Source organism: Chiloscyllium punctatum, chromosome 18 (genome assembly GCF_047496795.1).
Source record: "Chiloscyllium punctatum isolate Juve2018m chromosome 18, sChiPun1.3, whole genome shotgun sequence".
In the NCBI taxonomy this organism is placed as follows: Eukaryota; Metazoa; Chordata; class Chondrichthyes; order Orectolobiformes; family Hemiscylliidae; genus Chiloscyllium; species Chiloscyllium punctatum.
The window spans coordinates 89891116-89903417 of record NC_092756.1 but is presented as its reverse complement, the minus strand read 5'-3'; the positions used below and the strand labels follow the sequence as shown (position 1 = coordinate 89903417).

The 12302-nt window shown below is 47.2% G+C and overlaps 1 protein-coding gene across 2 annotated transcripts in view; it reads right to left on the bottom strand.

Moving 5' to 3' along the window:
• Window positions 1-12302, bottom strand: part of trpm4a (transient receptor potential cation channel, subfamily M, member 4a) — a 96223-nt gene that overhangs the window by 19210 nt on the left and 64711 nt on the right. For both annotated transcript variants that reach the window (XM_072588700.1, XM_072588701.1), the window contains exons 17-20: window positions 11399-11639; window positions 6365-6483; window positions 5178-5310; window positions 2071-2245 (exon numbers count right to left, since the gene is read on the bottom strand). In XM_072588700.1, the coding sequence (XP_072444801.1) occupies window positions 2071-2245; window positions 5178-5310; window positions 6365-6483; window positions 11399-11639 (668 nt within the window). The remainder of the gene's footprint in view (window positions 1-2070; window positions 2246-5177; window positions 5311-6364; window positions 6484-11398; window positions 11640-12302) is intronic.

The window sequence follows — 12302 nt, the reverse complement described above, 5'->3', positions numbered from 1 at the left end:
TACTAATAGATGTTTACAATGGAAGATGAGGCCATTTAGCCCATTGCATCCATATCGATCAACCAGGATCTGACTACATTCCTACCATTTTCCAGCCCTTGGCAAATAAGTTGTGAGGCTATGACAATGCAAGTGAATACTGTATCTAAATACTGTTTTAATGCTAGGAGAATTTCTGACTCAACTTTCAGGCACTGAGTTCCAGATTCCCATCATTCTCTTAACTCTCCTCTAAGCATTCTATCTTATCCTTAAAATCTATGTTTCTGGTCATTAATCCCCCCCCCCCCACCTCCCCGCTCCCCCACTAATGGAAAAAGTGCTTTCTTATTACCCTGTCTATGCCTCTCATAATCTTATACATCTCTAGCAGGTGCCCTCTCACCCTTTGCTACTGGCTTGGTTTGGGATTATGGTCTTCATGGACTGGCTGGACCAAGGGGTCTGTTTCTACGCTGTATGACTGTATCTAATCAATCCCTGTAGCTCAGACTCACAGGCGCACACCCACATTCTGGGAAATCCCTCTCTTGTGCAAGCACATCTCACTCTGTCTCTCTCACACACACATACAAACACACACACACACACACACACACACACACACAAACACACACACACACATTCACACACACACTCTCTCTCACACACATACACGCACACACACAGAAATACAGACAGACACACAGACTGACACACACATTCACACACACTCTCTCACACACACAACACACACTCACACATACACACATATATACTCTCCCTCACATGTACACACACATATACTCTCACACACTGACATACATTCTCACACACACACTGTCACACACTCATTCCCTCACACACACTCTTACATACATGCACACTCTCATGTACACACACAGAGAAATACAGACACATGCACACAGACACACACACATATACTCTCTCTCTCACACGTACACACACATGTACTCTCACACATTGACACACACACACACTCTTACATACACGCACACTCTCATATACACACAGAAATACAGACACACACATTCACACACACTCTCTCTCTCACACACACACACACATATACTCTCGCTCTCTCTCTCTCATGTACACACACATATACTCTCACACACTGACACACTCACACACTCATTCTCTCTCACACAGACTTACATATATGCACACTCTTACACACACAGAAATACAGACACACATACACACATGCAGACACACACACACGCACACACATATACTCTCTCTCTCACGTACACACACATATACTCTCACACACTGACATACTCTCACACACATTCTCACATACATACTCTTACATACATGCACACTCTCATATGTACATACACACAGAAATACAGACAAACTGACAAACACACACACTCATTCTCTCTCACATACACTCTTATATACATGCACATTCTCATACACATGCACAGAAATACAGACACACACACACAGACACACACACATATAACTTTCTCTCTCTCACACATACACACAGATATACTCTCACACACTGACACACACTCTCACACACACACACTCTCACATACATGCACACTCTGATGTACACACACAGAAATACAGACACACACACACATATATACTATCTCCCTCACGTACACACACACACACATTTTCTGAACTACCATCAATTCAGAAAAAAAGGACTGGAAACATTCGGTCAGTTTGTCTCTTCACAGCTGCTGCCACACTTGCTGAGATTATCTGGTGCTTTCTGGTTTTGTTACAGAAACAGGCCATTTGGCCTATCAAGTCTATACTGATGATTCTACCCCACATGACCATCCTCATACCATCTTCATCTCAACCTATCCCTCGATGCCTGCCTGTGTTTGTCAGCTGACCACCACTGAACCCCACTGGGAAAAAGACCTCTGTCATGTGCCTCCATTAATGATGAGTTTTACATTCGGTCAACTCTCTGATTAGAGAGGAATCTCCTGAATTTCTTCAGGGATTTTTAGTAACTATCTTACATTTACAATCACTAGCTCTGTTCTCCACACTGTATTCCAATGGTCACTCCTGACAAGATTAATTTCTTACCGTCTAGTTCATCGAGAGGAATCTGGCCGAAGATCTGCAGGTAGGGTCGGTAGAAGACCCTGCGAAAGATCCAACTGGGACGGGTCTCAATATGATACAGGAGGCCCTGGGTGGCAACTCCGTACGCCATCAACCAGACACCCAGGAAGAACAGAAAGAAGAACACATCTTTGATCTGCAAAATCATTAAATACTTTAGCTCAACAAGTACATCCCAACACCACACTCTGTGACACTTTGATATACCCCAAACCCCTCGCTATAATAGTCTCTGATATACCTCACATTCCTCATTGTAACACTCTGATTGTATGTCACACCCCTCACTGTAACACTCTGATATAATCCACACCCCTCACTGTAAAACTCTCTGATATACCCCACACCCCTCACTGTAACATTCTCTGACATGCCCCTCACTGTAACACTCTGACATGCCCCTCACTGTAACTCTCTGATACACCCCGCACCCTTCACTGTAACACTCTGACATGCCCCCACCCCTCACTGTAACACTCTCTGATATACCCCCCACCCCTCACTGTAACACTCTCTGATATACCTCTCACTGTAACCTTCTCTGACACACCCCCCACTGTAACACTCTCTGATATACCCCACACCCCTCACTGTAACACTCTCTGATACACCCCTCACTGTAACACTCTCTGACACACCCCTCACTGTAACACTCTCTGACTTCCCCTCACTGTAACACTCTCTGATATACCCCACACCCCTCAGTGTAATACTCTCTGATATACTCCACACCCCTCACTGTAACTCTCTAATATAACCCACACCCCTCACTGTAACACTCTCTGATATACCCCACACCCCTCACTGTAACACTCTCTGATATACCCCACACCCCTCACTATAATACTCTCTGATATACCCCACACCCTCACTATAATACTCTCGGATATACTCCACACCCCTCACTGTAACACTTTCTGATGTACGTCACAACCCTCACTTTGAACCTCTGATATTCCCCAGAAGCCTTGCTGTAACACTCTCTGATATACCCCACACCCCTCACTGTAACACTCTCTGATACACCCTGCACCCCTCACTGTAACACTCTCTGATATACCCCACACCCCTCACTATAATACTCTCTGATATACCCCACACCCTCACTATAATACTCTCGGATATACTCCACACCCCTCACTGTAACACTTTCTGATGTACGTCACAACCCTCACTTTGAACCTCTGATATTCCCCAGAAGCCTTGCTGTAACACTCTCTGATATACCCCACACCCCTCACTGTAACACTCTCTGATACACCCTGCACCCCTCACTGTAACACTCTCTGATATACCCCACACCCCTCACTATAATACTCTCTGATATACCCCACACCCTCACTATAATACTCTCGGATATACTCCACACCCCTCACTGTAACACTTTCTGATGTACGTCACAACCCTCACTTTGAACCTCTGATATTCCCCAGAAGCCTTGCTGTAACACTCTCTGATATACCCCACACCCCTCACTGTAACACTCTCTGATATACCCCACACCCCTCACTGTAACACTCTCTGATACACCCTGCACCCCTCACTGTAACACTCTCTGATATACCCCACACCCCTCACTGTAACACTCTCTGATACACCCTGCACCCCTCACTGTAACACTCTCTGATATACCCCACACCCCTCATTGTAACACCCTCTGATATACCCCACACCCCTCGCTGTAACACTCTCTGATATACCCCCACCCCTCACTGTAACCCTCTCTGATACACCCCGCACCCCTCACTGTAACACTCTCTGACTTGCCCCTCACTGTAACACTCTCTGATATACCCCACACCCCTCACTGTAATACTCTCTGACATGCCCCGCACCCCTCACTGTGACACTCTTTGATATATTTTATACCCCTCACTGTAACACTCTCTGATATACTCCACACCCCTCACTGTAACCCTCTATGACACACCCCTCACTGTAACACTCTCTGATATACTCCACACCCCTCACTGTAACCCTCTATGACACACCCCTCACTGTAACACTCTCTGATATACTCCACACCCCTCACTGTAACCCTCTATGACACACCCCTCACTGTAACACTCTCTGATATACTCCACACCCCTCACTGTAACCCTCTATGACACACCCCTCACTGTAACACTCTCTGATATACTCCACACCCCTCACTGTAACCCTCTATGACACACCCCTCACTGTAACACTCTCTGATATACTCCACACCCCTCACTGTAACCCTCTATGACACACCCCTCACTGTAACACTCTCTGATATACTCCACACCCCTCATTGTAACCCTCTATGACACACCCCTCACTGTAACACTCTCTGATATACTCCACACCCCTCACTGTAACCCTCTATGACACACCCCTCACTGTAACACTCTCTGACATACCGCACACCCATTGCTGTAACACTCTCAGATACACCCCTCACTGTAACACTCTCTGATATATTCCACACCCCTCACTGTAACACTCTCTGATATACTCCACACCCCTCACTGTAACACTCTGACACACCCCTCACTGTAACACTCTCTGATATACCCCCCACCCCTCACTGTAACACTCTCTGATATACCCCCCACCCCTCATTGTAACACCCTCTGATATACCCCACACCCCTCGCTGTAACACTCTCTGATATACCCCCACCCCTCACTGTAACACTCTCTGATATACCCCCCACCCCTTATTGTAACACCCTCTGATATACTCCACACCCCTCACTGTAACACTCTCTGACACACCCCTCACTGTAACACTCTCTGATATACCCCCACCCCTCACTGTAACACTCTCTGATATACCCCCCACCCCTTATTGTAACACCCTCTGATATACTCCACACCCCTCACTGTAACACTCTCTGACACACCCCTCACTGTAACACTCTCTGATATACCCCCCACCCCTCACTGTAACACTCTCTGATATACCCCCCACCCCTCATTGTAACACCCTCTGATATACCCCACACCCCTCGCTGTAACACTCTCTGAGACACCCCTCACTGTGACACTCTCTGATATGCCCCTCCCTGCGATGCCCCTCACTGCCCACAGTCTCCCCCTCACCATCTTGCCGACGATGATGATCTTTGGCCCCAGCTCCTTGTGGACGGCGAAGATGTGAACCAGTCGAAAGCAGAAGACCATGAAATCGAGGCAGAGAATGACCCGGCCCACCTCGTACCACGAGCTGGTCATCCTGCAGGAGGAACACAGTGAAACTCAGGAGTGGAGCTCTCACTGGCCGGGTGTACACACACTCTGCAATCAGCCTGTGGCCTACATGGTTATAGGGATCAGAGGACCCTTTCTTCAACTCCTCGGCCAATTGGAAGTTAGCTGGTCTTACTAGGAATTGGAATCCCAGTTAGCGATTGGACCACCACTCCCGCTCACCCACCACCGTAATCTCACATTTACCATGGTTACCCCACTTGACCAGCACATCACCGGGCTATTATCCATGGCTGATCCACCTGACCTGCACATCTTTGGACTTGGGAGGAAACCCACACAGACACGGGGAGAATGTGCAAACACCACATAGACAGTCGCCCAAGGGTGGAATTGAACCAGGGTCCCTGGCGCTGTGAGGCAGCAGTGCTAACCACTGAGCCATCATGTCATTTTCCAAAGTTTACAATTCAATAAGGCCAAAATGTTGGAGGGGGAATCCCTTCATAGGGCAGTTATTGGCAACGTTAGGTGTTGGCACAAATGGGCAGAGGAGGGCCTTTCTCACTTGATGGAGCATTTCCCTCACACTCTCCACCACCTCCTACCCTCTCCCCTTTTCCACAAACCCCCACCTCCACCAATCTATCAGTGAGAAGAATTCCAGCACTCCCTGGCTGGATCTTGGTGAAAGTGGTAGGCCAACTGTAAGATTCCCAATTGGCTCAACAGACCCTTGGATTGGCCTACAAGGGTAATGCCCAATTGTGGAGAGGTAGATGTCACCAAACCCTTCCTCCTCAACTGCCCGCCCAAGTCGACCTTCCTCCTGAACACCTCACCAATCCTCTCTGAATAAAAATCCCCCCAGACAGTACAATGGTGGGAGACAGGGTGGCCAAGTGTGTGGCAGGAAATGACACACTGGCCTGGCGCTCCAGTCTCTCACATCCAATCTGTCCCCAGTCCGTCCTTCTAACTTCAAAGATGCTGGAGTTCACCATCCCCGAAGGGAGGGGCTGTTTCCTCTCATTCTCACTGGCCCGCCCCTTCCCCAACAGACAAAAATGGCCACTGACCTGCCCACGACCCCGGAGATGAACATGAGGATGGCCAGAACGTCACACTTGTTCCACATGTCCTGATAATACAACTTCACCTTCTTCCTCAAGGGGATGTTCACGCTGACAAAGAAGGTCTAGGAAGAGACCAGAGAGGCCGGTGTAACAGGAGAAACAGACCTCCCCATCGTATGAGGGCCCACTGCTGACGTCACCATGGAGAATGGCAGCATTGGATTATTGACCCATTCACAGGATGTGGGTATCACTGGCTGGGCCAGCATCCATCCCTGACTGCCCTTGGAAAGATGGCGGTGAGCTGCCTATGGCAAACAGAGGCATTGTTTGTGACTTGGAGACGCGAGTTCAAATCCCAGCGAGCAAACCAAAGATAGTGTGGGATTCCAAAGTGAATCGATTTAAATTCATTTCAAAGGATTAATGAAATCTGGTGTGAAATCATTTGGCTTGGCAATATTGACTGCAAATCTATTAATGTTTGTTGTTGAAATTTGGCCCTTAATGCCCCTTCTGGAAGAAAACTAGCACATTTACCAGTTCTGCAATAAATGTCACTATGGGCTAAAGGTCCCTTTATCATGCGATAAAACCTCCATGGCTTGTGACACCAAACTACCCTCCAAAATAGCCTTGTCAACCACTCAGTTTAAAGGCAGTTAGGAATGGATCACCCCCCTGGAAAAAATACTGCAATTCTGTCTCCAAAGGCTCCATGACATGTCCTGACTGTAAAATTCCCTCTCCGTATCTCTGGAATCTCCTCTGAGATTCTTCTACTCTACAAGTTCTGGCATTGTGTCTACCACGGACAACTGAACGGAATTCAATTCCCTCCTTAGGCCTCTCTACTGCTGTCCTTCTCACACAGGAAGTATAGAGTGATGCAGTTCTGGTCACGGTATTCCATAAAGGCCAGTGGAGGGGCTGCAGAGGAGGTCTACAAGGAGGATGCTGGGAATGTGTGGGTTTACACATTGGGAAAGGATTGGTAGTCTGGTTCTCGTTTCTCTTGTCCAAATGAGGAGAGACCTAATCAAGGACTTTAAAATTTCAACAAGAGTGGATACAGAGAGATTGTGAGATTCCTCTTGTGGGGAAAAGCAGACCGAGAGGCGGTCAATGCAAGACTGTCACCAAGAAATCCAATGGGCAATTCAGAAGACACCCCTTCGCCTAGAGAATGGGAGACCTCGTGACTGCAGGGAGTGTTGGAGTTGGTTAGCTCAGTTGGCTGTGTGGCTGGTTGACAAAGCACCGTGATGCTAATAAAGAGTCATAGAATCATAGAGATGTACAGCACAGACATTGGTCCAATTCGCTCATGCCACTCCAATCTAGTCCCACCTGCCAGCACCCAGCCCCTATCCCTCCAAACCCTTCCTATTCACATACCCATCCAGATGTCTTTTAAACGAGGCAATTGTACCAGCCTCCACCACAGCCTCTGCCAGCTCATTTCATACCCTACCACCCTCTGTGTGAAAAAGCTGCCCCTTAGGTCTTTTTTATATCTTTCCCCTCTCACCCTAAACCTATGCCCTCTAGTTCTGGACTCCCCGACCCCAAGGAAAAGACTTTGCCTATTTACCCTATCCATGCCCCTCAATTTTGTAAACCTCTATAAGGTCACCCCTCAGCCTCCGACACTCCAGGGAAAACAGCCCCAGCCTATTTAGCCTCTCCCTACAGTTCAAATCCTCCAACCCTGGCAACATCCTTGTAAATCCTTTCCGAACGCTTTCAACTTTCACAACATCCTTCCAATAGGAAAGAGACCAGAATTGCACGCAATATTCCAACAGTGGCCTAACCAATGTCCTGTACAGCTGCAACATGACCTCCCAACTCTTGTACTCAATACTCTGACCAATAAAGGAAAGCATACCAAACACCTTCTTCACTATCCTATCTACCTGCGACTCCACTTTCAAGGAGCTATGAACCTGACCATGGCCGCTACTCTCTGCCCATGGCTGTCATGGTACCAGCTTGGTGCCAACGTTAGCAGAGGATAGAGAGCGACTGAATGGTCTGAGGGAAACAGGAAAAAAAGGCCAGTTCCACTCCTGATGTTTCCAATGGGTGGTCCTAGAGATCCTCCCCGAAATGGATTTGGGTTGGACCAATCCCAATCCCATCAGGGACAGACCAACCCCAATCCCAACAGAGACCAACCACAATCTCAATAGGGGAGACCAATTCTAATCCTAACAGAGGTGACCAACCCCATTCCCATTAGGGAGATACCATTCCTAGTAGGAGAGACCAACCCAATCCCAACAGAAAGAGACCATCCCCATTCTCAACAGGAGAGACTAACCCAAATCCCGACAGGGAGAGACCAAGCTCAATCCAAAAAGGAGAGATCAACCCTAATCCCGACAGGGAGAGACCAAGCTCAATCCAAAAAGGAGAGACCAACCTGAATTCCAAAGGGGAGAGACCAACCCCATTCCCAACAGGGAGAGACCAAGCTCAATCCCAACAGGGAGAGACCCGCCCCAATCCCAACAGGAGAGACCAATCCCATTCCCAACAGGGAGATACCAATCTCAATGCTAACAGGAGAGACCAACCCCAATCCCAACAAGGAGAGACCAATTCCAATCCCAACAGGAAAGACCAGCCCCAATCCCAACAGGGAGAGACCAAGCTCAATCCCAACAGGAGAGACCAACTCCAATCCCAACAGGGAGAGACCAAGTTCAATCCAAACAGGGAGAGACAAATCTCACTCTCAACAGGGAGAGACCAACCCTGTTCCCAACAAGGACAGATCATTTCCAAACCCACCAGGGAGAGACCAACTCCAATCCCGACAATGAGAGACCAATCACAATCCCAACAGGGAGAGACCCCATCCCAAACTCAAGAGAGGAGACTAATCCCAATGCCAACAGGGAGAGACCAACCCCAATCCCAACAGGCTTTAAAACAGACCCTAACTTGGAAATCACTCTCTGCTATATTTCTTTGCTTCTCTCTCTATTTCTTCTATCCTCACCCTCTCTCTCTCTCTTCCTTTCCCCCCTCCCTTCCCACCTCCTTCTCCCCCTCCCTTCCCCACTGTCTCCTTCTCCCCTTTCCATTTCGCCGTCTATCTTTCTCTCTCTCTCTCTGTCTCCACTCCTCATCACTTTGCTGCCCACCCCATGCCTTTTCTCTCTCTATTCCACCCACTCCTCTCTCTCTCTCTCTCCCCCTCTCTCTCTCTGACTTCCATCTCTCTTTTTCCCCTGTCTCACTCTGGGCCATTGGATTGGTGTGGAAACTGGGAGAAGGCTCCAATCAGCATGTGCGCACATTAACGTCGGGAAAGTTGAAGACAATTTTCTCAGCTTCAGTACCAGAAACAGAAAGCGTTCTCATTTTTAATTTTAATATTTGAATTTGGAGCAGCAGTAGGTCATTCAGCCCTTCAAGTCTGGTCTGCCATTCAACAAGAACATGGCTGAGATGTTTGACTTTTGAATTCCTCTTCCCCACCTCGTCCCGATAATCTTCGATTCCCTTCACAAACAAGAATCTACATCCACCATAAAAAAAAATTCAGTGACCTCCAACTCCACTGCTTTCAAAGGCAGAGAGTTGTAAAATCCCACATTCTTCTGAGAAAAACAAATAAAATTCCCTTCCTCTCTGTCCAAAAAGGGAGGCTCCTAATTTTAAAACCGTGCCCAACTCGTTCTGAACTCCCCTAGAAGAGGAAATATCCTTTCCACGTCCACCTTGCCAGCAAGAGTCCATGTAGTAATCAAGATGTGGTCTCAAGCAAAACCCTCTTTAATTGAGGCATAATATTCTTACTTTTATTCCTGATGAAGGGCTTTTGCCCGAGACATCGATTTTCCTGCTCCTCAGATGCTGCCTGACCTGCTGTGCTTTTCCAGCACCACTCTAATCTTGACTCTAATCTCCAGTATCTGCAGTACCCATTTCTGCCTAGTTCATCCTTATTTTTATGTTCAATTCCTCTCCAAGTATAGGCTGGTATCCCGTTAGCCTTCTTGATTATGCGCTGTACCTGTCCCCCAACCTTTATCGGCTCATGCTCTGAACACATTGTTCCCTCTGCATTTTGGGGGTTTTGTTGTCATTCTCTGTTTAAGTAATATTCTGCCTGTTCACTCTTCCTTCCAAAATGAATGTCTTCACAGTTTTCCATATTGTACCAGATTTTTGCCACTCCTGTAGTCTGTCTACAACCTGTCAAAGAATCATCACAGAATCCCTACAGTGTGGAAACAGGCCATTTGACCCAACACATCCACACTGACCCTCCGAGGTGTAACCCACCCAGAACCATTCCCTTATCCTATTACTCTACATTTATCCCTGACTAATCACCTATCCTACACATCCCTGAATACTATGGGCGATTCATCGAACCTGAACATCTTTGGATTGTGGGAGGAAATCGCAGCACCTGGAGGAAACTCACATAGACATGGGGAGAATGTGCAAACTCCACACAGACAGTTGCCCGAGGCTGGAATCGAACCTGGGTCCCTGGCGCTGTGAAGCAGCAGTGCTAACTGCTGAGCCACTGTGCTGCCCTCATCTTCACGATATACCTTCCTCCTTATTTTCCCATATTGGAAACAGAATTCACCGATAATCACTCAGTCGCGCAACACTTGAATCTTGTTGAAAAGATGGGCACATTACCAAAGTCTTTTGTCTTGCCTTAATCAGGACACCAGCAAGAATGCCCAACTTCAAATGAGCGCAATAATTTGTACTACAGGGGGACAGGGTGCTGATTGTTTGGCAAGTCGGCTCTGATTGGTCCAAGATGGCGACAGAGCAGGGCACTTTAGCCAGAGCTTGTCCATTACATACATATACTTTTCAATTTTTTTTCAAATATTTTTCAAACATTCCTTTGAAATCAGGCATTCTTGCTGGTATCCTGATGGGTGCATGGCTGTGGCTCTTTTCAGCGAGATTCAAGAAGTCACAAAGTTCAGTTTTCGTTTTGAGGAAGGGAGCGTGGGCTGATTTCATTCTGAATGATATTTTCCTGTGTACCTGTCGGATCTCCTCGAAGGCAAGTGTGAGGACCCAGAAGTACAGGATGAGCTCCGCTATCGATGAATTGTTCAGAGGCAAATCCAGGATCAAGACGTAGGCAAAGAGGAACAGGAAAGCAAAATACATGATGACATTTCCAAAGAACGAGGTGACAGGAGCTCCCCAGAACTGCTTCCATCGAATCATCCAAAATGGCCGCTTGTTGCCAGACGACACCCTGATATCAGCTTCACTATCACTGAGGGGAACAGGAAAAAGGAACAGATTTATAGCTGGAACTGAGTGATAGCCAGCCACAGTTCATTGACAAGTACCACAACTGGGATGGGACCTTCTGAAGGGCAACTAGGGGTGAGCAATAAATGTTGGCCCACCCAACGACACCCATGTCTGATGAGTGAATTATAACAAAGGACAGATCACATTGCTGTAGGTCTGGAGTCAAGTGTAGGCCCGACCAGGCAAGAATGGCAAATGTCCTTTCCTAATGGGCATTAGTGAACCAAACAAACCTGAGTTTTTTTTATCAATCAATGATTCATGGTCACCACCCCCAGAGAATTGTGATCAATTTTATCTTTTTATTGGTTTTAGATATGGAGAAAGGTTAGAGAATTTGAGCTTGTTCTCCTTGGAACAGAGAAGATTAAGAGGTGACCTGATTGAGTTGTTCAAACTTCTGAACAATTTGGACAGGGTAAAGAAGGATATTCTGTTTCCACTAGCTGCTATGTTATAATTAACGGTTACGATTTCAAGATTGTCAGCAGTAGAGCTAGGAGTGAGATGAGGAGAAACTTCTCTACTCAGAGAGTTTGTTAGGATTTGGAATGTGCTGCCTGGGAGACTGGGGGAGGCAGATTCCATAGGAAGTTTCAAAAGAGAACTAAATATCCAGTTG